The sequence below is a fragment of the Tripterygium wilfordii genome, chromosome 22 (assembly GCF_013401445.1).
Source record: "Tripterygium wilfordii isolate XIE 37 chromosome 22, ASM1340144v1, whole genome shotgun sequence".
NCBI lineage: Eukaryota > Viridiplantae > Streptophyta > Magnoliopsida > Celastrales > Celastraceae > Tripterygium > Tripterygium wilfordii.
In genome coordinates, this window is record NC_052253.1 from 12,600,636 (window position 1) to 12,626,044 (window position 25,409).

General features: G+C 36.4%; 2 protein-coding genes across 5 annotated transcripts; one reads left to right on the forward strand and one right to left on the reverse strand.

Annotated features, from left to right (window-relative positions):
• Positions 1-5,454: 5,454 nt before the first annotated feature.
• On the reverse strand, positions 5,455-8,502 carry LOC119990830 (nudix hydrolase 25-like). Its single transcript, XM_038836955.1, has 6 exons — positions 8,191-8,502; positions 7,216-7,266; positions 6,565-6,657; positions 6,253-6,347; positions 5,824-5,935; positions 5,455-5,712 (listed from the first exon to the last, which is right to left on the reverse strand). Exons 1-6 carry the CDS (start codon positions 8,254-8,256, stop codon positions 5,605-5,607), a joined length of 525 nt encoding a protein of 174 aa, XP_038692883.1. The 5' UTR covers positions 8,257-8,502; the 3' UTR covers positions 5,455-5,604.
• A 2,196-nt stretch (positions 8,503-10,698) lies between these two features.
• Positions 10,699-25,341, forward strand: LOC119991738. 4 transcript variants are annotated; one of them, XR_005466252.1, is made up of 26 exons: positions 10,699-11,046; positions 12,227-12,339; positions 12,460-12,586; positions 12,970-13,068; positions 13,145-13,213; positions 13,313-13,447; positions 13,520-13,588; positions 14,301-14,356; positions 14,471-14,630; positions 15,486-15,650; positions 15,928-16,012; positions 16,127-16,360; positions 16,481-16,575; positions 16,695-16,737; positions 17,697-17,854; positions 18,173-18,283; positions 19,394-19,462; positions 19,652-19,795; positions 20,647-20,721; positions 20,808-20,984; positions 21,105-21,190; positions 22,179-22,233; positions 22,872-22,997; positions 23,118-23,231; positions 24,195-24,357; positions 24,660-25,341. XR_005466252.1 is itself a non-coding variant. In XM_038838173.1 (26 exons), exons 1-26 carry the CDS (start codon positions 10,948-10,950, stop codon positions 24,723-24,725), a joined length of 2,847 nt encoding a protein of 948 aa, XP_038694101.1. In that variant the 5' UTR covers positions 10,699-10,947; the 3' UTR covers positions 24,726-25,341. The 4 variants fall into 4 exon arrangements, 3 of the variants coding, with proteins under 3 accessions (XP_038694101.1, XP_038694102.1, XP_038694103.1); XM_038838173.1 differs by having other exon boundaries at positions 24,241-24,357; XM_038838174.1 differs by having other exon boundaries at positions 12,465-12,586; positions 24,241-24,357; positions 24,660-24,725.
• Positions 25,342-25,409: the final 68 nt, after the last annotated feature.

A 25,409-nucleotide genomic window follows, 5' to 3' on the forward strand; every position in this document is an offset into this window, starting at 1 on the left:
ATGGAGGAGGACGAGGAGGTTATTAAAAAAAAGATGAGACGCAAAGGTGAAATAAATAGAGGAGGAAAGAAAGAAAAGGCCATTGAGGGTTTTGTTTGTCTGTTTAGTGTTTTTCTGACAATTGTCGTCAGTCATAAGTGCCGACCCCATCCAGATCAAAGACACGTGTCAGTTGATGAAACACATGGTTTCATTAGGGAGAGGAGAATTAAGTAATTAACTGTCAGAATATTTTCTATTTGGGGCGAGTCAGATTGTCGGTTCAGAGGTCAGCCGCTGAAATGATTGCGAACCCCTTTTGTGTAAACCCCCCAGCATGGGCATTTTTGGAACAAAATCTACTTTAATTTAATCAGGACCGTTCGCTTTTGGATCCACATAGTAACAGACTGTGGGGTGTGGAACACGGGAAGATAGATATTGTTGATGTTCCACATATTCGATGTGAAGTGGTATGGTACTTTCTGGATTATTTGGAATTCAATGGCGTTTTAACGCCAGTTTGGTAGAGAAGAATCACTTTTTTTTTTTGGGAACAAAAGTCAATTCATTAAAACTGTGCATTATATGCAGTATTGTGTGCAATCATCAATGGTGTCCTTGACCATATTAATGAATTACCAAATCACAATTATGTAATATTTAATTATTCCAAGACTAAGCAGTTAATCACTAGTTTGTGAACCTCTCAACCTCTTTTAAGTACCCTTTTTAACTCACCATTATATCGAAAATGATAGAGATCTCAGCAGTTGATATCTCAGTTACTATTGAATCGGATTCACATTATCTAAGTGAATTCGCGTGTTTCAAATGTTCCATATAATGCACATAAAATTTTGTTCATACAACTCAATAATTAATATAATTGGAATACTAACTGATCGGATCGGATCCCTATTATTACTGTCATTATATTATGGTCTAAGAGTTAATGTGGAAGAATAGTTTGACTGACATCAGGGTACTATACCAACATTTTTTTTTCCTATTTTGACCAGAAAACTGAAACTCTGAAAATAAAAACGTGTATGGGTGGGTCAATCAATCTGCTTATTCAAGGGGTTGGTTTCCACTTAACTTTGAATGATTTGGGTTAAAGTTGAGGTGCTTGACCGAATTTAATGTGAATAAATTTGGATAAATATTGATACAAAGACTTGTGTGGTTACGGCCCCTCTACTATAGTACTAATTGACCACCAAACAAAGAGAATATATATATATATATATATATATATATATATATATATAAAATAACAAATATCATTAATTGGTTGCATCTATTCCAAGGCTTTTGGTGGATGAGACTATTCAAACAGGAGGGGGATGTGGTTGTGTCGTCCAATCATAGGACGCAGCGTATCAGATTTTTATGTTTCATTTTTTATATATCGTGGAAAATAGGGAAGGCAGACACACATGAGATACACATTTTTTAAAGTGACGTGAGTGAGGTTCAGTTACTAGACACGTTATTACGTCCAAAACCAATTGCTTTAGGGTAACGCAAACTTCATATATACCATATAACTCACGTGTCATTGAACGATATGGAACTATATTAGGTAATTCCCACCTAGTCCCAATCCAGACAAGTTTCAACGAATCATTCTTTTGTATATATATAAGCGGAGAGTAGGGGGAGAGGAGACACACAAACACATATCGTTTCAAGATGACATGAGGAAGATTCAGTAACATGACACATTATTACCTCTAAAACCAGTTGTTTTAGGGTAACACAGAGCCTCATATAAATATTTTACTCTCTTTTTTTTCTCCCTTTTTAGAATTGGAGGACAAGAAAAAATAATGTTTCATGCCACTCCAATTCCCGACAATTTCTTTACACGTTCCTTATACACTTCCAAATTCCAGTCCCCCTATGTGAACATTGCCACGCATGTCAGCATGACAACAAAAAACCTTTTTGACTTTAGTGCTTGTTTATAAGTCATGTGGTGGTAGTATCATCAAAATTTTAAAAAAAAAAAATTTAAAAAGTTGAAATAATTCTGTTTATATTCATGTCTATATGGAGATTGGAGAACTGTCATATTAAAAATTAGAGTAAAGTTGTAGAGAGCATCATTGTCTACCTAACTTTACAATGAATAATACTAAAAAAAACAAAAACTTTACAATGAATGACGTCCTTAGTGTCTACTCTACAAAGTAAATAGTGTGTGAAAGAGAGGGGATTCCAGCTATATATATATATATATATGGGTGCCCCGGACCTATTGTAATAAAATTACAGCCCGTCCTATTGTAATACCCCTTATGGGTAGTAAAAATTTTATTTTTATTTTTAAAAATCATAAATATATAGTATTTTTCATAACGAATCCAACGGTATATTTTTTGTTTGAAACAAAAATCAAATTCATCGTGATCAAAACATCAAATATTTTGAATTTATATCCGATGGTTTAGAATTGTCGTGTGTTTTTCATGTTGACTTTGATTTTTGTTTCTAACAAAAAAATATTGTTGTGTTCATTGCGATGAACATTACATATTTATAATTTTTAAAAATAAAAATAAAATTTTTTAATGCCCAAAAAGGGTATTATAGTGGGCCTGCTGTAATAAAATTACAGCAGGTCCCAAGCTTCCATATATATATATCCACCAAGAAGAGTATATGTACCAACATGTCCCCAACATTTTGTTCTGTAGATTTTGAAGGACTATGTCCCCTCCGACAGTTTTGCCACCAAAACAAATTCCAATTTGATCAAAAGCCACAATCATTGCTACAAAATTCACTGTAGTTGCTGCCCTTTTCCCAACCCACCTTTCCCTCTGTTTGCTACCTTGTGTGGTGCTTTAAATTATGAAATTGATTGTTATATATGTTAGTTTGGTAAACAATTTTCAAAGTAGTAGATATACTAGCAGAAATGTTGGATAATTTTATAATATTTTAGATAAGTTGCTTGTGGATTTTTTCTTTTATTAAAAGGGAAAAAAAACTGTAACTATTATAGGGTCCATGATTTTTTTTTTATAGTAGAGCGGGGAGGAGGATTTGAACCCATGATTTTTTTTAGGTCAAGAGTTTTAACATCGGAGGCTTCAACAAGATTTACTTCCTTATTAGGGTGTGTGATTGCATAGAGAAAATTGCTCTCACCTGAACATAGGTTAGATGATATATTTAATACGACATTAGAGGGAGACGTCTTGAGTTGAATCTATAATTTAGGCAAACTCATTTTTTTTATAACCGCCAAAGAAACACCCAGCTTAACATGACATTCGAACATGTAAGACTTAGTCAAAACCCATGCGGGTGAAAATGAGGCTCCTAATCCTTTCTCAAGATTAGAAAAATTCAGGGAAATACTCTCATGATCAACTGGTTCAAACTCCTGACCTTAATAACTGAAAACTCAGTGATATAACCAATTGAACGATATATTACTACATGCATGGTTTAGGCAACAACTCCCCGTTCATGTTAAAGATCATAATCTACCCGACACACATATTGTATAATTATTAATCTAGCTAGGAGATTGATAAGGAACTTGATAATTACAATTGGGTCTTGATGATTAATTTTATGATTTGATGTCACTTGATTTGAATTTCCCATATAAAGAATAAATTATTTTGGTTACCAATTATTTCTTTTACTTTGCTCTACATGTGCATGAAATGGTTCTTAGGGGTGGTGTTGGCAATGAGATGGTGCTGGAGAGGTTGTACAATTTGACATATATACATGTTTTTCCCTTCTTGAACTGATCATGATGTTATTGGAATTTATATATCCACCAGACATAATCTTCATGACCACTAAAAGCTCTAAAGGCATATATGCCAACTTAGTGGCCTACAGGGACATGGACATGGAGTTCAATTTTCTAGTGAGATTTCTTTAATTTATGACCATGTGAAACATCATTTGAGGTATCGTTCGCTCTGCTCCCAAAGTCCGTACGATTTTATCCTTTAAAAGGGCTCTCAATGGACGAAATTTCTATGTGGCGTATGTCTTGCAATTGCAGAAGCATGTGACTTTCTGTCTCAGATGGATTACACATGCTTTTCCATTTTTGGGATTTTCCTAATATTATTGGAGTTTGGTGCCTTAACTATATACTCCTGAGTATTTATTCATTTGTCTCTAAATATGTGGGATGTTAATTTGATGCTTGTTATAATTGCACTGCTGGAAAATTTGTCAAAAGTCTTTGTCCTTTTTTGCTAAAATTAGTGGAAACCTAAGTCGACAAATATATCTCCTATGTATGTAGAACAAAGGAACAATTCCATTTTTAAGAATGCGTCAAGGTGACTTTATATTGCCTGAATTTTCATGTAAACTAGTCGGACTAAAACCCTAAACCCTAAATATAAGTAATGATAGGAATATCAATATGTATTCTAATTATTCAAACGCACATAATTTCATGTATATCATATAGGTTATGTGGATCCCACGAATTCATGTAAGCTAAGGAAACGGACGTGGGAGTACTAAAGAGATCAAAGACGTGCCTTTGTTTTAATCTGCATTTTAATGCTAAAGCTTTTAACCATTTGAGTTGGATTAATTGAAGACATAAATGATCAGAAGACACGCTTTCAAGCTTCAAGATCAACCGTGGCCCGTGGAGAGGTTGCCATACTTGCTTTAGTAAAGTCCCGATCCAGTCATAGGTGGGTTTTGCATTTGCATGGTTTTTATATTCCGTAAACAACACACGAGCACAGAGCAGAAGCAACGTTCTAAAGAGGGAAGCAGAGTGCGGCAAATTATAGGGCAAAAGCATGGCTACGTGGGCCCAACCTTGATGATGAACCGACAGACAGACCAAGAAGTACACCTGATGGATCCCGCTTTGATGATTGGCTAAGGAACCGAACTGGGTCCCACTTGTCTGCCATTTCAAGAGTTGAACTGACGTTTGGTCTCCGGTGTTTTCATGAATAACTTCGGGAGGGTTTTTTCTTTTTTTCCTCGAAACAATCAGTGTTCCTTTGATTAGCGTACATGGTTTGTGCGGGTCGATGGTCCGAATCCAACCTCATTTAGAATGTCCAAAGATGAAAGAACAAATTTGTGTGATATCATTCTCGATTAAAAAGTTTGGGTTTCAACTTACAATTTCACTGAAAAGAGCTTGCACTGAAGATAATTAGTTGTGATTTCTCAAGCTTCCACAGCAATAGTTCAGTCACCCAAAATGCAGAGCGACTACTATATCGAATGTGCTCCTATAGCCGAGCCCATGGCTTCCGTTTTTGTGGGGAACAACAAATGTGCCTCTGCAGCTAGCTCATCCTGCGCTGTCACCGCTTGTCCATGGCTTCCGTTTTGTGGGTCCTGGAGAGTACGTACGGAGTGTCTGTGCGCTAAGAAAGAGCATGATTTCTTTTCTTTTTTGATTCTTTCGTGGGGCACCGATGGGGCAACCGCTTTGTCAAACACACCCCATAATATGAGCATTATTTTTTATAGACAAGAAGCAGCAAACATCTAATTTGAAATTCTAGATGCCATATCCATTTACAGAGGAGAAAGTTTTACGGAGAACAGAGGGTCAAGGATATCACTAGAGGGAAGTGACTACAAGAACACACCAGTTCACCACTTGGATGATTTACATGATCTAGCAGCCTTTCCATCTTCATTCAAATAAGGCCGGAAGGTTCTCATAACTTCTTCATACATAGGCCTCTTGTAATCCACTGCCTACAACAACAAATTCCCAACTCTCGTTAACCTTCGAACATACGAAATGTATTAAAAAAGTTTACTGTAATTACCATTACAACTAAGAATGATCAGTCTTATGCAGCATACCTGCTCAATAACTTCTTCCGGGCTCGCCCATTTCCACTCTGAAAACTCCGTGTCTGCTTCACCATTCGCTAAATTAATCTCACTATCGTCATTGGTCAATCGCATTAGGAACCTATCAACCATTTATATCAGACGTTGTAAGGCAGCAAACAATAGAAATTGTATTTTCAAATGTGCCAAATGAAAAGAACGTGTTATGCTAAGACAGGAATGACCCAGACTGAATTAATAGAAAGAAGATGACAATAAAGACCGGCCTTATGAACTCAACAAAACGAACATTGAATTCCATTGCTACAGCTGAGACATATGCATGATGTTGATTGTATAATAAACGGAGCCACTCGAAGCCAAAATGGTTCTCTAGCAACATATATAAATAATACGCGTGCACGTCTATGATTAAAACAGAAAGGAAATGAGATGCACCATTTCTGTGCCTGCCCATGCCATTCACCTCCCCAGAGACGATTCACTTTGGCCTTGACAGCAGGGGAAAAATCGTACGTCAACCATTTGGGAACCTGTTAAGATACAAACTCTGTAACGAGCTCGATCCCTTAATGCATCTTCAGAATCCAAATTTTACTAAAAAACAATCAATATGGAATTCAAAAATGATCTCAATATAAAGATCTGCCAGTACATACTTAGACGTCCACATAGATTGCCACCACTAACAAAGAAGAAATATATGAACAGTGAACCAGAACATACAAGGGAAAATCAGTTTTCACAAACCTCAGCAACAATTTCAGCGGACACTATTCCAGTTTCCTCCCGCAATCCCCTTATGGCTGCAGATTTGGGCTCCTCGCCATCTTCAATTCCACCCTGGGAGAAGAAAATGGGCAGTTACCGTTAAATGAGTTGTAAAATACCTTGGTTGAAAAAAAAAACAAGAATTTCCTAAAATGAGAACAGAGTAGAGGAGAGCTCACTGATAAAATAACTGTAGACAAAATTCTTCTTATGGAACACCTAAACTCAAAGACCGACCACAAAAAGAATCTTAACACCCAAGTAAACCCAAAAGAATGACAAACAATTATTTGTCCTGAGAATCTAGGTAACAGCAGACTTCACCTAAGCATGAGGGTAACGCATTTAAAGGAAAATTTCTTGGAAGGAAACAGGTGATCATAAATAGAAAAGCCATAAATTTTTGATAAGATCAGTGAAAAAGTAAGGGGAAAATACTCGGCAATTCTAGGGCAATGCAATTGCTTGGCATAACATTCACAGAAAGACAACCTATTGCAAGCTATTGAACAAGCCTTTGGGCAAACTAAAAAAAATGACATTAGAGTTTTCACTGTCTTTCCCCACCTGAGAAGCACAGAAATAAAAATTACATACAAAAAACGAATGCAGATGCAAATGGGGTAGCACCTGAGGCATCTGCCATGCTCCTGGAACATTTAATCTCGACGCCACAAAGATCTGCAAATTAAATTACAGAGGATCACCAACTCTCTCCAGACTTGATGAAACACAAAAGAAGAAGGGGGAAAAAAAAAAGACTAAAAGATACAAATACAAGTTATATTAAATCCTGCATACCTGCCACCTATTTTTCACTTACCAAATCGTCTTCCTACAACCTTAACAAACTCGTGAAAAGGAAATCAGATCTAAAAACACATATAAAGATGCATATATTTACAAAATCCCAGCCATGGAAGAGATTATTTGCTTAACCTCGTCATATGTCTTACATCAATAAGTTTGAAACTTCAAGGAGTCTAATCTTCCCTGCCCCGGCAAAACAATAGCCAGCACATTTGCATTTAGCAGCCAATATTCAATCACTAAACACAGTACCAGCAACCGGCAAATGAACATTGCAAACTATTGTTCCATAAAAATTACTTTCTTCAATTTGTATCCCGTATCATTAACATATCCACTACTGACATGATAAAACATATCAGCTGAACTGCAAAAGCCTATCTGACACCCTTCCTAACGGATTTTTAAAAATATAAGTAAATTTGTCGAGAAAAAGTTGGCATAATTTCAAAGAGTAGTTGAAAGTGAACTAAAATGTTGAAATTCTAAGTTTCCGAATTTTTTCAGTTGGTTTTTCTTCCTGACATAAGGTCAGTGATCCCTTCATTTTTCCCCAGAGAAACACTTTCCAAGTTAGTCAGCTATATATTCCTTTTACCAGAAACAGAGAAACTTGTTTCAAATTTTCGCCATGCACTGCACTGCTAACAACTACACGGTTCTCAATCCTCCAAATTCCTTACATGCAAGTTCACAGCTGAACTTCCCACACAAGGAACAACTATATACAAAGCCAAACGGATTTTCAACTAAAGAGAGATAAATGGAAGACATAATCTATAATATACGGAATACCCGACTATCAGAGTTGATGAGACACATGCCAACGTTGGGGCGATAACCAGAGGGGCAGCCCTCCATGCCTTCCTTTGATTCCTCGCAACAGACGATATCTCGCAATCAGAAAATTCAGAGAGAATCGATCAATCAAAGCAAGAAGAAGATGTGGGTTTTCCCGACATGTGACGCTGACCAACGACAAATTGGCGACTATTTTTACTCCAATTTTTAGTGAGTTTCTCTGTGCGCTTATGCGGCTTGTGACACTCTTATCCTGCGCACACCCCTTCCACCACCATAAAGGAATGTTAAGATGCGAGGTTCCTCTTGTTCATATCAGGAGCAGCAAGCATATCACCGTTGAAGAATGTGACGTGTCTCGCTTTGATTCTTGATCGATGGAAGAGAAGGGAGGCGCACGGTACCGAGGGGTGGTGTTGCGAGTGGGGAAAAAAAAGCAGTGAAGGACAAAGAGTAGTGGGGGAAAGAGAAGGCGTTGACTTTCAGTGTTTGAGTGGCAGAATCTGCTTTTTCAGATCGTCATTATCGTCAGGAGAAAGTCCAAAAAAATTAAATATTGGGGAATATTTCCCTACTTCGCTACTTTTGAACGCGTGTTCGACACTCTTCAACGGTCATTCCTTTGCTTTCCGCCTGGGGCCCTCTTTCTTGTTTCGACTAGTGGACTACACGCTCCTCCAGCTGCGATGGTTGACAAAAAGTCCGAATTTTCTCTTTGTGTGAATTCGTGTGGCCTTTCGGGCCCATTTTCTAACTAGGGTCCAACTCCAATTTGGTTGTTATGACTTTGAAGCTTTGTTTGGGTGTGATGTTTCTATATTGTTCAAAATTGAGTTATATGAGAAGTTAGACTTTTTTTAAAAAAATTCATGGTCCGTTTATAAAAGTGTTTTTCATATGGGTCTTATATGTAACTCAAACCACTCGAGGGAAGTTCGATTTTCATAGGAGCAATATTCTTGAGGTCATGTATTTGATTTTGACCCATCTTATTATGTTTTCATGTGATAAGCTTGTATGCAATGGATTTGACATTTCGAGTTTAAATTCGTATCAAATGTTTAAATGACGAATTTGTATGGTGTTACCCAAAAAATGTATTATATGGAAATCAAAGAGAATATTAGGGATGACATGATACCATAACCAAATCATATATATCATATCCATGTTGAATTTGATAAGATTATATATATATATATATATATAGATATGACTTTTCTTCTCATTCGTGATGTGTTCCACTAACATTCGGATTAACCCACTAACTTCTATGCACTTGCAATAGCTAGCCGATTTTTAGTTCTATAAAATTATATTGGAGCCTCAAATATAAGTTTTGGGCATCTTCGTTATTAAAGATCCAATGTTTTGGACTTCCTGAAAGGGCCCTCTTACTAAATGGGCCTTTTTAATAGAAACCCAATTCGAACACACTTCATGCCACAAGGACGACAACCATTGCTTGTTGACCAATGATTAATTGATGGCGTAACATTATATTCGAGTCCTAAATTGTTGATTTTTATAAATAAAAAAAACAACAGAAAATATATGAATGCTAATTAAACACACTATTATTTTAAATAATTTAATTTATTGGCTCAATAATTCCAGTAAATTAATTAATCCCGTCATGAATACTTATTTGCTTTTATTGGCCATTAACAAACCCATATAATACTTATTTGTTTTTGTTTTAAATCTTACGTCAAAACCAACCAAATGATAACGATAGAACTCCAAATAATGAGATTCTCCCGTATTTAAGAAATTAGATTCCCTTATTTTATGAGAGTATAGGATAATGTAGGATATGAATCTGCCACGTCTTATATTTTTTTTGTCCTTACATCAAATTAAATGACAGTTGAAATCGATCCGCATGTAAAATCCCTCCACAAAAATTAAGAACTAATTTGCATCATATTTAAAAAAAAACCGAGAACAACATCATATAAATTTGTCTTTGTCTTTCTCTTTGAACATCTGATATGGTATTACATTCGTGCATGTAAATTTTCCACTTGATAATAGGATAATCTAGATTCGGGAGGTCATAAGTTCGATTCCCATAGAGAGTAATACCTTTATGATCACGTATTGGGTTTTGACCCAACTTATCATGTAATCAAGTGGAAAACTTCTAAACGTGCGAGCCTAATGGTATGAGTTTAGACCCATATCGAACGTAAAAAGATAAATTTATATGATATCCTTCTCAATTATAAAAAAAGTTGACAAAAGTTATAAGAGTGGAGATTGGAGGGGTTTGGATGAGTGAGATAGTAATAATGGAATGAGTATGATCATGTTTGGTAACCAATTTAAGAAATGCCTACTTTTTTTTTTTAAAGGAAATGCCTACTTCTATAAATTTGACAAATAAAAGTGAAAAAAAAAGAGTTAGATAGCCTTTTATTTCCACATAAAGTAGAATCTATAATTATTGAAATTTATTTTCGCCTGATTAAAAATACTATAAATGGAGGGGAAAACATAATTAGGAATCAGGTGGAGGAAAAACAAGCGGGAGCCTGACGCTTTGAAGGGAAATAATTGTGGCCTGCGTGGGAAGTGAACGGTAAAGCGCTTCCCAACAGATTTATTACCGAAAAAGCCCATGATTCAGCGATTTCTCTTGCTTATTTAATTCGATCCTCACGCTCACGCGAATTGCGTAATAAAGAGAAGCGATTCTAGAGCTGCAGGTGTCGGATTGGGGTTTGGGGTTTTGTCGAGGCTCCAAACATGGACGACGGCGTTGTTCAGCGAGTTTTTCAGCAAGGAGGCCGAGACTACGAATCCTCCTCAACTTCTTCCATTCTCCAATCTCTTCCCCTCCATGCGGTAATGTGTGCTGTTATGTATTTATGAGTGGATGTTTCAGGTTTCAGAACACCTTGTATGCTTGTTTCTTGAATTTCTTCTGTTGTTTTCCTAATTAGGTTCAGATGCTCTTTTAAGTTGTAATTGCGTGTTGATTCCTTCTCTGATGTGAGGTTTCGCCGTTTTGGTAACCTAGAACGGGTGGAGTGTGTGCGTGCTAGATTCTGTTTGTTTCTAGCTCGTTTTGCTATTTTTGGTTTTTTGATGAGATATTGTTCGTGAAATCAAACTAGTTCCGTCAAATTAACGGATCTGCTTATTCGCTCATTATTGGGTTTAGGATTCATATTTTCAATTGACTTGCAAGTTCTTCTTAGTGCATGCTTTAATGCCTCATATTGGTTTGCGTGTTGGTTTCCCAATATTGGTTTCCATGGACGTGCTCTAATTGGGCTATGAGCTATGAGCAATGCTGATAAATTTGTACAGTTTAGAATAGATTAATGGTGAAATTAGCCTGCAATTCAACAAAAAAAGAAAGATAAAAACAAAAGAATAAAGCAACCGAAAACGAAGCAAAGAAACAAAAAGCAAGCAGACGGAGTAAGAAAAACAGAGAGAAATGGATTTGCAAATTTTGGATTTATATTTTATCACCATCATCTACAAATCAGTTGAGTCGCTACATGAACTATATGAGAATTGAGTTGGTTTATATTATAGCTTTCGGTAACTCTTTTTCTATTCTTGCATGACTAGAATTGATGATTGATAGTATATTATTGTTGGCAAGAACTTTCAAATTGTGTATGTTTGAGGGCAGCGGATGTGCATGCTTAGTGAACATAAACCTTTTGAGGTGTTCATTCTTTGTTCAGGTCTTTTCATCAATAATTTGATATTTGATTGTTAAGTGCGTGCGTGTGTGTATGTTCAGTTAATATTTTTTCAGTAAGCGATGGTAATTTTTTTTTTAAATTATGAGTCAAACTTTTCCTTGTGTGCTTTTGTGCATGCATTTTTGCCGCTGCTTTGCACGCGGAGTAGATAGTTATTGTTGTCAACTCGAAATACGTCATCAAAATGAAAACACACACACATATGTATATTTTGCATATTAAAGTATGATAAAGTGATTTGAATCATGATCTCTAAAATTTCATTGAGAAGCCTAATCGTTCCTTGGATTGAATTGATGCAGTCTTTTGATCATGGGTATTACTTGTTAGTAAAATCCATTCAAGAACTCAGACAGAAAAAAGATGGTCTTGTTACGGTTGGTATTGGCGGTCCTAGCGGTTCTGGTAAAACAAGGTATGCATTTATTATTTACAGTTTTTCATTTCTACCACAGAAAAATTATGAATAAATTAAAGCAGCATTTTCCCCCTGATATGCTCTAACTTATTGTGTTATGTTTGGTGGTCCATAAAGCTTAGCTGAGAAGGTTGCATCTGTAATTGGTTGCACTATTATATCAATGGAGAACTATCGCGATGGTGTTGATGAAGGGAATGTTTTGGACTCAATAGATTTTGATACATTGGTACAAAATCTCGAGGTTAGCATCTACTTGTTATTTCTTTGACGTGGGGATCCCTCTTATGCACTAACTTTCAGTGAAATTGATCGAAACACTTGGCAAACTCCTTTATATTCTTTTTAACTTTGAAGCCGGTTTGGTGGTAAGGAATTTTTGGAATTGTACAGTTTATTTTTCTGTTTCCTTTAGATTTTCAGAAGATTTACTTATGGTTTTCCGCATAACTACGGAGTAATTACTTGTTATAACGATGCGTCCTCATAATTTGTCAAGACAAAAAATTGTGTTTTATGTTTTATATGCATTGCATTTAAAACAAATGGTGATGCTTTGCCACTTCAGAATCTGTGAGGTTTTCTTGTGTTTATGTATCTTGAAGCAGTCTTTTATGTTGAAAATAGGACTTGACAAAAGGCAAAGATACTATGATACCTGTGTTTGATTACCAACAAAAGAAATGCATTGGTTCCAAGGCAATAAAAAGTTCTTCATCTGGGGTGGTAAGCTTTTGGAACCTACAGTTACTATGATTAACCGTGGTTACTAGAGGTTCATTTTTTTGCACTTTATGTTTAGGTAATAGTTGATGGTACCTATGCTCTGAATGCAAGATTGCGCTCTTTGCTAGATATACGGGTTGCAGTGGTAACTGTTTTTGTTCTTAGAATCTGTAATTTGGTTTGTACTTGGCCTTTAAATCATAAATTATTTTCAGATACTGATGAGATGTTTCGGATGAGACAGGTTGGTGGTGTTCACTTTAGTCTCCTTTCTAAAGTCCGATATGACATTGGGGATTCTTGTTCCCTGGATTATCTTATTGACAGCATTTTCCCACTGTTCAGAAAGCACATTGAGCCAGACCTTCATCATGCACAAGTTTGTTGTTCTTGTTTTTTGTCAATGTTGAATTTTACTGCAAGCCTCTTATATATGGAGTGTACCCTGCAGATTAGAATAAACAACAGCTTTGTTTCATCATTTAGAGAAGCAATCTACAAGCTGAAGCGTAGAAGTGAGGTTCGTATATGTTCTATCCATTGCTGTCATCCTCCCATAAGCATTACAATATGATCTTACTGTTGAAAGCCTTAATGGAAACTAAAAAGCAATTTCATCTTCTGAAGTTAAAACTTGATAGGAGTATGTGAAGTTGTAGTTTTTTAATATCACATAAAATACCTTCTTCTCATGAAGGTCAATTTAGAAGTTTTAGCAAGCAGTTTCGGGAATCTTGTTTTAGATATCATGATTGGCAATTACAGAATGTAGTCAGAGATGATTATAAAATGCCTGAATGGGTTTTTTGCGACATGCTTGATAGACCTTTTTCTTCTGTTAAATCTTCAATTAAATAATACATAAAAACAAAAGTTTATCTCAAAGTCAAAAACTGTTGATGCACCACAACTGCTTATGGTATATGATCTGCTTGATTCATGCATTGACCCGGTCTTTTAATTTTCCTTTTTAATTTGTTATTGTATCAATTGCATTTTAATTTTCATTGTTATGTAGAATGGACTTTGTCTACATCCTTTCTTTGATTACTCATTGGCTTATCTCCTCTTGTGCCTTGTAATAGTGAATTAAGATGTTTCTCTCTTTCAGACAATATTAGTTCCCCCCCCTCCTCCCGAATTTCAGACAATATTAGTATTAGTTTATAATTAGATAATTATCAATGCGTACATGATTAGGATGTTAAAAATACATTACATCATTTTGACAGACACCAGACGGGCATTCTGCCTTTGCCTTTCAAGAAAATGAAGCTCAAAAAGATAAGTGAGTGGTTTTTTCAAGTTCGAACTGCAACCTAACTTTTATTTGAAGAAGCCTGATTAGTTTCTTTTCTGACCATTGGTTGCAAATGACTGCCTAAGATTCATTTGCTTTCAGTTTTATTGAGATGTATCTTAGGCCTCCATCGGCAAGTGAAGAGGCGCGGATAAATGATTGGATTAAGGTGCGGCAATCTGGTATAAGGTATTATCTGTCGCTTGGGGACCAGAGGATTGTTGAAAAAAGTTTCATTATCAGGCCAAAAGCTGAATTTGAGGTGAGACACGCTTTTGAAGTTGGAATTTCTTGTATAAACTCTATTTCCATGTAGATAAGTGTAGAATCTTTCAGAAAAATAAAAGAAGGCTTGATTGCACTGATCATACCTATCATATGAGCATCACGATTCATGAAGCATGAGTGGGAGTGTTTTCTTTCATTGAAAACGGGAATTTTTAAATAAAGGAGCACCAGGCGTGTGCAAACTGAGAAACAAGCTCAAAAACAGATAGAACGGGAGTGAAAATACTCAGTAATAGTAATAAAAATCACAATAACTCTAGAGTTACAGGAGAGTCAACTAGGCAATTAGTCTCTTAAAAATCGGTTGAATAATCCTGAAGCCAAAAGTTCAAGGTGTGAAACCAATTGGGATGGAATATGAGAGTAGCAGTTTCTTTGTCTTCAAAATCTCTCCCATTCCTTTCCCTGCAGATTGACACATAAAAATAGTTTATCACCAACTCGGCTTAGTCATCTTTTGCCAAACAAATGATAATAACTTTTCATAGTTCCAACTGGACTTAAAATACTGACACGATCCCATTATTTAAATAATTTTTCACGCAGAACCGGTCGCATTTAGTGAGTTTTTGGTCAATAAGTTAGTTATTAGGTCTTAGTTTTCCACACCTTTGCTGTCGTCCTTCCTGTTTCCTGGCTTCTATAGGTTTTGGGTAATGCCATGTATTGATAGAGGACATTTAGACATAGGCTTCTGAGAGAATTTTTGACTGAAAATTTATTCATTTGAGAAAGAAAATGATTACAATTCTTTTCTCAGAACATTTTGTTACTGGTTAACATTTTATTTAAGTGATTCACATACCTGTATTGTTTTATATGGTAACAGGTTGGGCGTATGACACTCGGTGGATTGCTGGCTTTGGGGTATACTGTTGTTGTCAGCTATAAACGGGCATCAGTATCTGTTAATATCGGCAGTCTTTCATTATCACGTGAAACCATTGACACTCTTGATGAGACGTACATGGTGCTGAGGGGCACGGATAGGAAAGTATGAACTTATTTTCTCATCTCTACAGATGTAATATTTATCTTTCCTGTCCCTCCCCTTTCTTGATATTTGCTAGGGGGCATTTGAGAGTTTTCTTGGATGAAAGTAGAACAAGATAATGCATGGCTTATTTCATATTTGTGAATGCTAACCTCTATGCTGCCTATGGGTATTAACGACCTGGATATAACTGGGCATATGATTATGGGGTCTTTTCCTCTTTGGGCTGGGGGAGGAATTTGTTGAACCAAGCTTACATTTGTTTTACTGTGTCTAGACAGTTGGAGCTGAAGCACTGAAGATGGCTATCAATGGCCCATGGATCACCAAATCATATCTGGAGATGATTCTTGAGAGAAAAGGTGACAAGCTGGATATATGTTTGTCTAGGAAAAAAAAACCTCATTGTGGCTTTGTTTTGAGTCTGTCAGATCATAGTTATTACTCTTTCAAAAAATGTCAACTTACTGTTGCAGGTGTACCACGTCTTAATACACCACCGCCTATTTCCAGCTCATCTATAGCTATTAACCAAGAAAGGGTGATTGCTGCCCCAAGGCCAATTCGTACTACTCCAAACCTTGTTACTCGGCTTGAAGACCTATCTCAGCCTTGGACACGATCACCAACAAAATCGAAAATGGAACCTGTATTAGCAACGTGGCATTTCATCTCATCAGATCCATCGCATGCTGATAGCTCAGGAATAGGTAAGTCTTTCCCACATGGGAAATGCGCCAGCTTTAATCGAGGATCAATTACAGATTCTCTCATGAGCAGGACTATGATATCATTTTTATGTATAGGCTTTTCTCATGAAACAACCACAGATTCATCTTCTTTCAGGGATACAATAAAGCTTGCTCCAATGCCTGATTCATATGACCTAGATAGAGGACTGCTTCTTTCAGTTCAAGCCATACAAGTAAGGAGTACCGTGTATGAGATTAGTTAATGAACTTTCACAAAATACCTTAAATCCAATGATATTATCAGGATATACAGTCAGATTCTGAGTTCATATGTCTGTGTTTGTTGTTACAGGCCTTGTTGGAGAATAAAGGTCTCCCTGTTGTGGTTGGAATTGGTAATGCATGCTTTACAATATAGATCTATCTCTATTCATATCTTTGTAGCCAGCTTGTTAATTTTGGTGATGTTTCAGAGTGATATTAATAGTTGCTTAGTCATTTATCTGCTGAGTTATTAGCAGACTTGAAGTAAAAATTAAGCAATTTGGTTCATGGTCATAACTAATAGTTTTGTACTTGTTACATCCACATTCAAGGTTGTGGGATATGCAGAACCAAGTAACACCAATTGCTGGTGATGCATCTGTTCTTAAATAAACAGGTGCTCATTTTTAGTCTTTGTTATTAAAAATGTGTAGGAGACTTAGCTGTGTTGTCAGCGTAGTTCCATCTTTCTGTAGTTCTTTGACAGCCATCTTTTATCATTTTTTGTAATGTTTAGATGCAAGAGTGGCAAGCATTGTGAGGTCATTTTTACGTAGAAGCCCTATTAACACCCTCTTTGCAGATATGGTTTAAGCTTGAAAGAGTAACATGACAATCTGTACACCAACTTCAAGCTATATCATGGAGAAGATACAACCATAAACAAGTTGATACTATAACTTCTACACAATGTCACAGGGCATATGAGGATAAAAGGATTGGGTCAATTGGAAATTTATGGTGGACAATCATTAATGTAGATGCTTATGAGGGGTTTTGGTTATTTGGAAGGCCAGCCTAAGAAGTTGAAAATATAGCAATCAAAGCCCTATCCTTTCGACCCATGAATTAGTTGCTGAAAATAGATGACCATAGCAATTTGTGTGTCCTGATTTAGATGGAGGCCTTGAAATGCTAATTAGTAGAAATAGTTCAAGGATTGCTTGCTCCTACCAGTGGGATTATGTTCACCTATTTTAGGATAAAAGGATTCAATATCCTGCTACTAGTTTTGGAATTTGTCATAATTTTCCTGTTTATACTGCTTAAAACATCCCCCCCCCCCTCTTTGTTGATTTTTTTTATGCAGGAGGTCCAAGTGGATCTGGGAAAACTAGTTTGGCTCACAAAATGGCAAATATTGTTGGTTGCGAAGTAGTTTCCCTTGAAAGCTATTTTAAATCTGAACAAGTGAAGGATTATAAGTATGATGACTTTAGCTCTCTTGATCTATCTTTGCTTTCTAAGGTAAGATGACAAGCACTGGTTGCATATTGTTTAGTTCTTCCGTGTGTACTTTGACTTGTCATACAAACATGCTTATTAAATAATATTTTAGTAGACATTGGTATGCAAGTGTCTGTGTGATTGGTGTTGATGAGTGAGGGTTTAGGGTTTAAGTCAATGAACATAAGAGTGGGTTTTGCAATTTCAGTAAAAATTTGGGTAGTTGTGTAAAATGACGATGGTTTTAGCTTCTCATTACATCATCCAGTTTATATAACATCTGTAAGTTGCTTCACCTCTATTTGTGATAGGATGATCAATTTTTTCTTTCATTTGCAGAACATTGATGACATCCTGAACCGTCGAAGAACAAAAGTACCCATTTTTGACTTGGAGACTGGTGCTCGTAGTGGCTTCAAGGAGCTTGAAGTTTCTGAAGATTGTGGCGTGGTTTGTTTTCTAACTCAATTCTCTTTTGCTGCTAGCCATTGCTTTTCTCTGCTTATTGTAGTCTTACTATGTCCTGAAGAACATGCATCACAAGGGAGTGTGGGAGAGATGGAGGTAGAAAGTCACCCACTGTTTGTTTATCCTTGCAAACATCAATTTTGAGTGTGGTTTCACTTATATTACTTGACGCTATTTTCCCTTGTAACTTGAGCCATGGGCACAATAATTAGGTTTTTTTTTTCTTTGTATGGAGAAATTAATTGGCTGTTTTCTCGAGAAATCTCCTCGTTATGGATTTGATTAATACCTTCAGGCAATACTCTATGAAGTCAAAAAAGTCTACACTGTGCTGTACCTGTTCCATGCGTGAGTTACAGGGCTCATGGTGTCCGGTTCTCTGAATATATATATATATATATATATATATATATATATATATATATATATATATATATATATATATATGAGACTGCTTTTATGAGGTAGGGAGCTCTACATGGGTATCCAGGCCTCTTGATTGAGACTAGAGTAGAAAGGGGGAGACTGCCTTATGGTTTCCGTTGCTCTGCAGCTTGGTGAAAGTGAGATGATAAGAACTAGTGTCATGCGACAACTTTTAGTCTTTTACCAATTTCTCATTTGGATTTATGTAGCCGGCCCCAACTTTGATGATGATGATGATATACTAAGAACAGCATTATTTCAATGGAAAGACATGTCCATTTTCTCTGTAAGATGAAACAGATTGAAGTTACAGCTTTGAAAAATCCAGAGACTACTTTTCTGTTGCATTTCTGCTCTCAGTTTTTATGCAGTTTGAAACTCTTCTATTTCTCTCTGGTCATACTATTCAAGCAATGGTTGGGGGGGGGGGCACTGAAGTGATCGAAGAACTATGTCAGTCGGTTTCAGATTTCAGACAAATGTCATTCGGAATGTTGATTTTTTTTTCTAAAACTTGCGTAAATCTTCTGATGTCCTCAATATTTTCATGATCAGAATCATCTATGATATTGTTTCGTCAGTCTATATATTTTATGAATTAGCTATGCTAGTTGGCTTGTTTTTTTTTTTAATCCACTTAATCTTTTATTTGTTTGCTTTGACCAGATAATTTTTGAAGGTGTTTACGCTCTGCATCCTGAGATCCGAAAGTCACTTGACTTGTGGATTGCTGTTGTAAGTCGACTTTCTCGGCTCATTGAGGGTTTCTTTCTGATGTTCATGTTCATTATGGGCATATGTGTACATTATTAATTGGTGTGCGTCAAGTGTGTCTGTGTTTGTTGGGGAATCTGCTTGTGAATACATGGGAACCAACATCACTGATGCGAAAGTATATTAAGTAACTTTGTTCTTACAAAACAGGTTGGAGGTGTTCATTCGCATCTGATTTCTCGAGTTCAGAGGGACAAGAGTAAAGTGGGGTGCTTCTTATCTCAAAATGAGATCATGATGACGGTGTTTCCCATTTTCCAGCAGCACATTGAACCTCATCTCGTTCATGCACATGTTAGTAAAGATGAAAACTTCTGAAACCTTTTATTTTATTTCTTGCTTTAATATAAGACTATTCCATTGCCTACCATAGTTTCAAATTTTCAGCATAATTGATATCGGCATTATCAAATCATTCCTCTGCAGACCTCCTATAAAATCTCTTTAGTATAGTCTTGGATCTGGAAAAACATGATCAAGACCTGGTTTGTCTCAATGAAATTTAACATGCTCATCCTTATTCTTTGTAGCATCTAGGGTGCAAATTCATGTCATTATTTGGACCACTAGTTAATGCCCTCAGAAATTGATGCTAAATCAAGGGGAATTTGGGTTGTCAGTGCATTCCGTACAAGATACCTCTGTGGCCACCTAAATTGTATGGGACACCAATTGCGTGCATTAATTGTGAGATTTGAGTAGCCAAATATTATACTGGAAAGCAATTAAGAATTTACAGGAATGCACGCAGGAAGCAGCACATGCATTTGTTTCCCCCCTCTTTGATTGCTGGCCATTCTGGCATTGGCACCTGATGCCCTATTACTTGCTATGCTTGATATTCAGTTTGGTATCTTATGTACCACGAAATCTTTTAGAACTTTTTCACTATTGCAGCTAAAGATTCAACATGACTTTGTTCCAGTGCTTTCCCCAGAGAGTTTGGTCATTGCAGATTGTTTGATTTTATTCGTTGCATATACATGCACGCAGGAAGAAGCACATGCATTTGTTTCCCGCCTTTCTGATTGCTGGCCAGTCTATGGCATTGGCACCTGATGTCCTATTACTTGCTATGCTTGATGTCCGGTTTGACTATCTTACGTACAACGAAATATTTTAGAATTTTTTTTTCACTATTGCAGCTAAAGATTCGAAATGACTTTGATCCGGTGCTTTCCCCCGAGAGTTCGTTGTTTGTTTTAAAGACTAACAAGCAAGTAAGTTCACCCTCGACATTTTTGTCATCATGCCAAGTAAGGTGGTTTGCAATTGACAAAATAATAGTCTTTGCAATGAATGACAGGTAGCTTACCAAGATATTTTAAAAGTCCTAGATCCTGCAAAGTTTTGTAGTTCTGTTCAGAATTTCATTGATATATACTTGAGGCTTCCGGGAATTCCAACTAATGGGCAATTAACAGAGAGTGATTGCATACGTGTCAGAATATGTGAGGGTAGATTTGCGTTGCTTATACGAGAGGTTTGTATTGATGTCATGTATAGCATGTTTTTTTCTTCTACATAAAATGTGGATGCTTTTTCTCAATTTCTCCATAATATATTTGAATGTTACTTCTTTTTTTCGAAACACTGTTTTTAGCCCATAAGAGAGGGGGATTTCATCATTCAGCCCAAAGTGGATTTTGATATTAGCATCAGTACAGTGGCCGGCCTTCTTAACCTTGGGTAAGATATTTTGAGGTTTAAAAGTCAATGATTGATGCCTTTTCCTTTTCTTTTCAAGTAATCTTCATTTTCTTGTAATTTTCCCCCTAATATTCGAGTAGTCCTTCATAACCAATACCAATTCTCTATCTTGGTCACTGAGGTCAGGAGGTTCTGCTGCGAATTTATTTATACCCAAGATTGCTTAGGGCCTTGTAAGTTTATCTGTATTTGTAATACACACTTAATCGCTTCTTGACTGTCTATGTTGTACTATATTAGCAGTACATTCATGACACGACAATTATTCCTATAAGCTTGGGAGGGAACAGTCAATAACTGGAACAGGGAGCTTAAGTTTGTTGTTCTTCTTTCTTTCTTAGACTTTTGTATTGGTTCAAGTTTTTTAAGCATCATAAACATGCCGTATAAAACTTGGTCTTATGTTGTCCACAGCATGATACGACACAGTCTTCTCAACGTGTCGCATCCATGTTAATGTTAATGAACATTTTCATAGCTTCTAACAGATAACCTTTTTGTTTTGGTATTGCAATAGGATGCAGATTGTTTCTTCTATTAAATTAAGTGCATTGGAATTTCATAGATAGCAAGAGAAGGAAATAAATGAGTTTTAACTTCAGCATCTGTTATTCTTTTGAAAACTACTAGGATGTGGGTAATCCTTTGCCAATTTCTCAATTACCTTTAAATACATCTCCTCTTTTCTCTTTGGAGTGCGTTTTGGCAGTCTGTAGGCTTGTTTCAGTACGAGGTTATATTAATTGCATTGACGTTTACTTAAGACATAACACAACTGTCTCCCTTGATTTTGATTGAGTTGTAGCTATTTGAGAATCTTCAGTGTATTAGGGAGTCAAAATAAATAATTATTCCTTTTTTTTTTCAACTGACCAACATTTTGGGACATTCTAATGGAATTGTGGATGGGTTATCTATAATTTGAGGTTCTATGGCTGAAAAGTAATTTTTATCTTTTGATATTCAGGTATCAAGCTGTCACATATATTGAAGCATCCGCATACATATACCAGGATGGAAAGGTTATATTTCTTTCTTTTTACACTTTTAAGGATCTATTCTCTCTTTATTTGTCACTTTAGCAACTTCATTGTCCATCTCAATTCCATTCATCATAAAGTCTTTGTTTTTGTTTATTCAAAGCTACTATTTCTGCCCTATATGCTTCAGCTAACTCTTAAGCATGATGTGTGTAATATGAAAATGACCATATGGTTTGGGCTTGTGGTTAAATTTGGTTCGCTGTTGACATGTTGAGTTTTACTTCAATGCGAATATGGTCGTGATCACATTTTAAAGTAAATAGGTTACATCTTTTATCTAAATTTCAGTAAATCTGACATTTATTTGCAATGTCTACCACATTTAGATTTCAGATTTTCCAGTAAATTTGGGATAGGATTGAAAGCTGATTTCTTTCTCTTCTATTTTGATCTTGACCTAAAGACTAAGGATAGACTCAAACTGCTGCACTTTTTTGTACTTTAATGGTTCTTGAAAACTTATGTGTAATGATTTGGTTTTCTTCTCGGTTTCCTTTCATATTACTTCATTTATAAGTTCCTTCATATTTTCTGGGGCTTTCTTTGTGTTTATCATACATACATCCCTTCCCGGGTGTACGACTGCTTAATGATTTTATTTTGATGGTCTCTTTTAGATTCTTATTGAGGTTGATCATCTACAAGATTCCCCTAGCCCTTACCTTCAGATCAAAGGGGTTGATAAGGAGGCTGTGGCTGCTGCTGGTTCAATGCTTAAACTGGATGCTTCATATACAACGAAGGTTTTTCCATTTATCTTCAGCATACCAATGTCACTCTCTGCTTGTATTAGTGCTGGTCTGTTATTGTGTGTTTTATAGCTGCGTTTTTTTTTTAATGCTGAACTGGTAATTTGCTTTCAGAGTTATCTTCAAATAATTTTGGAAAGACTACCACCCGTTGAGAGGAGTTCCAACGGAATCCATGCTCAGCAAGCTGCAAGGTTGCAAGAACTTGTTGAGTTTATACAATCTCAGGTATTTAACTATTGTTATATGATGTCAGGTTGGAGTTTAGATCTTTGCTAGTTCATCAGGTGTAATGTGGCCCAGTGGTAGAGTTGCAGTGGTGCAACCTAGAGGTCACATGTTCAATTCCTGGAAATAGCCTCCCCACATAACATCCTGTCCACATATTATGTGGGAGTAAGGTTTGCGTGCATTCTGTCTATCCCCGACCTCGCCCACTGCAGAGTTTTGTGCATGAGAGTTATTTACCTTTTTGTAGTTCTGTAGCTGCAATCACCATAGTGCTACAGGTATTGAGATGGTAAGGTTTTGTAGATTCTCTGGATAATGTTGCAGTAAAATAATATCGTGACATTATTTTTTGTTTTGTGACAGAGTCTGCATCTCTTTATCAAAATGAATGAAATAGAAATTTGGTTGGGGATATGAGTTTTGTCCTGCGAAATTAAACTCGTTTACCTTTTTGCACTAGTAGAAAATAATAATTAATGGGAAGCTACCATTTATCTGAAACTATATGCAAAATTTTATGTCCATGAGCAGCTTATGAGCTTTAGGAAAACATAACTCTAAATTGAACTGGAAACGGCTGAATGTGCAGTAAGCCAGTAAGAATACGCAGGTGGTGTGAAAACAATCAATGTTAAAGGGGAGAGACCTCCCTCAACTTGAGCTTGTGTTGATGGATTGTATGTATGTGGTTGCTCAGCAGAATGCTGGTTTCATCTGATCACCGTGACATAGGATCTGAAGAGATACCATAATATTTGCCCTTTTTTTGTAATGAATTGTGATAGTTAGTGGAGTTGTGATGAAACTAAAAACAAAGCAACCGTATTTTATTCTGTAGTATGTACTATGAACATAATCATGGATAAACCAATGCCATCACTGTATGCAGCTCTGAATCTTTTTATGGGATACATTGAAACTTCTCTTTAAAGTTGATCTTTGGATATTTTGTGGCTTTAGGCGGAAAATGCTAATTTTAGTTGGGATATTGTTGTCCAACTACCAGGGAAGCAGTTCAGCTTCAGAATCCTCACAAAGTAGGGAGGCTTCCCCTCTGGAAGGCATAATTGAAGAAATGCAGTGCAGGATAAGAAGGCTTGAACGATGGCATACTATTAACACGGTAGTAGCAATGCTCTTTCCACTAAAGCTGCTGTATTAAATTGTCTTCGTTTAGATTAATAGCTTAATGTCTGGTATGCTTTCTACTTTACTATTGTTCTGGAGGAGTTGATCAGCCAAGGCCAGTATAGGTATTGTAAATGATGGAACTGGGTGAGATACCTAAAGTAATCAATCCATGCGCCAAATGAAGCCTATTGTTTTATTTTGACTGCTTTTGTGTCTTTGGTTTGATCGACTTCCAAAGTCTTTTAATCCCCTTGAATTCATGATAGAGCCACTCAAGTTATCGTTCCGTGGCAGGTACTATGGACTTTCCTGATGTCTGCCCTTGTTGGTTATTCACTTTACCAGAGAAAGCGGCAGTAATACTGATTATGGCTTGTCGAGCCAGCGGATTTTGCTTTGTCAAAGAGCTTTTCTCGTTGAATTTCTCACGGGAGTTCTTTGAACTGCTTACTTGGATTCTTGACACAGTTTACATTTAGCGTCCAGTTCCTCCAGGAGCGGGTGATAGTGAGGTACTTTAACCTCAAAGCAAAATTTTTAGTTGCTCAGTGGCTCCGAGTTGTGAATTCTTAATTTTGAGGGGAGTGAGTGTTTGGAGAGGCGATTATTAGAATTAAAGATATCAAAGGTAGTATATGCATAAATGGCAAAGGTGGTATATGCTCTTTATGCGTTGAATTTGTGTTCATAATTTCTGGTGACTAATTAGAATTTTGATCCCTTGGTATATTCTCCACACATTTTACGTATTAATGTGATTGACGCAAGTCAAGCAGAAGCTGCAGTTAATCTTCACCCGGACTTCTGAATTCTCACAGGTAATTGTTTTTTTTCGGGTCACATTGCTCATTGCTAACTTTTATATTATAGGCGAGTATGTGGCTTAGTGGTAGAGTTGCAGATGTACAATGACTTGTAGTCCTTGTCCTTTGCATTGTTCTTTTATTTACGTTGATCCTGTACTGGTTTTTATGTTTCTCTGGTTTGCTTCTTGTTTATGTTCTCTGCCAGGCCATCCTTTAGATGCCCTGTTCTTTCCCTCGT